We start from the raw sequence: 1,926 nt of genomic DNA, 5'->3' as shown, positions 1-1,926 counted from the left end.
ACAGGGTGATATGGACTGGACAAGGTTCGAAGTGAGCTCACCGTAAAATTGATTATGAAGAACGACTGAGGAATATAGAAGAAAGTAAATGGGCTGGGAGAGTGTTGAGGTATTTGTACAAAAAAGAACATTGATTCACAGTAGAGGAAAAGAACTAGGAAGCTTACCAGCAAGTACGTGGCCTGTAGAATGAGCAACACAGCAACAAAGAACGTCAAGCGGAAAGTCAGAGAAGCTGAAATAATCTCATGGGTGGCGGCAATGGAAAAGAAACCTGTCATGAGTAACTACTTAACAGGAAAAAACGAATTCAGGAAAGAAACAATTTATGATAACTCAAAGGTAAGCTCATTACTTTTCGAAGCAAGTTCGGGATGCCTTAGAACACGCACTTATAAAGCGAGATATAAGAAGGAAGTAGAAGCATGTGCTTGCTGCGGTAAAGCTAGGGAAACGCTGTGCCACGGCCACACAGGACAAGTGCTACAGATCGCATCAGATTATCAAGGCCCATCTTCGCCGAAGACTGCCACGCATTCATCGGACGGTGCGCCTGCGCTGAAACCTTGGTCCCGTGACTACCTCAACAGCAACGCCCCGAAGACAACGCACGCTATAAAAGAGGCCACACAGGCTGCATTGCACAGTTCGGCAGCGGTGCACGCACAGCACGGATCTGATCGCCATTCATTCTTTGCCTTCGCAGGGGAGGAATTTTGTGCCACAGATGTTGTAAATCCTTGTAGTGCACTGCTGCCGAACAATCTACTGTTGTTGTCTGTGCTGTATTGTGCATGTGCTTTCGTGTCTAATGGCGGGAAAAGATACTGGAAAGAGCACTGTAAAAGGGGGCGGCGTGCCTTCGGAACCGGACGCGACAAAAGATTTGCGTGAGATGACAAGGGCTCTCGAGAATTTGAGGCGTGATTTCCGTGAAGAAATGTGGGAGCTTAAGAAAAGTGTGTCTTACTGCACTGATATTTGCAATGATGTCAAAGATACTACTAATGAGATCAAAAACTTGAGGCTTGAAATGCAGGAATTGCTCAAACCGAACACTGAACTCAAAGGCGAAAACGCCCGATTATCACAAAGATGTGAAGAGCTCGAACAATACCAGCGCCTCAACAGCCTCGAGATTAAGGGCGTCCCGGATGGAAAGGACCCGCTTGCAATAATAAGCAAAATAGGCGAAAGTGTAGCGGTAACCACTGACACCATGGTTGACATTGACACGTGTCACTATGTGCGTACATTCAATGCTGATGTCAAGAACATAGTTGTTCGCTTTGTCAGACGAAATCAGCGGAATGAGCTGTTATCAAAGTGCAGAAAAAAGAAGATAGACAGCTCTATGCTTGGTCTTGAAGGAACAACCCCGGTTTTTGTGAACGAACACTTGACTCCAAAAAACAAAGCACTGCTTTCAGATGCGATTAAGAAGAAAAAGGCTGCCAAATGGAAATTTGCCTGGACGACTGGAGGCAAGGTGCTTGTACGTAAAGATGAAGACTCCGACATAATTCGCATTGCTCATGAAGGAGACTTAGATAAAATCAATTGTTGAAGGCTAAATTGAATGTGATTTAATTGCCTTTCCTGTTCATGATGATGAACCCAGAGGAGAACAGCAGATACTACACAGTTGACGTTTTTAATCGTGAGTTTTCTTGTGGAAAGTTTTTTTCTGCATTACATGCAAACTGTAGAAGCATTCGACCAAAGGCAGACGACATTTCTGTTTTTTTGCATTCGTTATCAGTTGACTTCGATAGTCTAACCTTTACTGAAACATGGCTTTCAGATAATGACACAAAACCAAACTTTCCAGGTTATCGGTCTGATCATCTTTGTCGTAGGCAAAAAAAGGGTGGAGGGCTGGCTATCTACTTTAAGAATACCTTTTCTTATGAACTGTTACTGATT

General features: G+C 44.0%; 1 protein-coding gene across 1 annotated transcript; it reads left to right on the top strand.

Annotated features, from left to right (window-relative positions):
• Nucleotides 1-811: 811 nt before the first annotated feature.
• On the top strand, nt 812-1,567 carry LOC140218607 (uncharacterized). Its single transcript, XM_072288420.1, has one exon. The coding sequence runs from the start codon at nt 812-814 to the stop codon at nt 1,565-1,567; it is 756 nt and encodes a 251-aa protein (XP_072144521.1).
• The last annotated feature ends 359 nt before the right edge of the window (nt 1,568-1,926 follow it).

The sequence above is a fragment of the Dermacentor andersoni genome, chromosome 1 (assembly GCF_023375885.2).
Source record: "Dermacentor andersoni chromosome 1, qqDerAnde1_hic_scaffold, whole genome shotgun sequence".
Taxonomy (NCBI): domain Eukaryota; kingdom Metazoa; phylum Arthropoda; class Arachnida; order Ixodida; family Ixodidae; genus Dermacentor; species Dermacentor andersoni.
This window is presented reverse-complemented; position numbering and strand designations above follow the sequence as displayed.

Excerpts from the sequence above, each read along its gene's own strand:
- LOC140218607 (XM_072288420.1), top strand. The coding sequence starts at position 812 with ATGGCGGGAAAAGATACTGGAAAGAGCACTGTAAAAGGGGGCGGCGTG.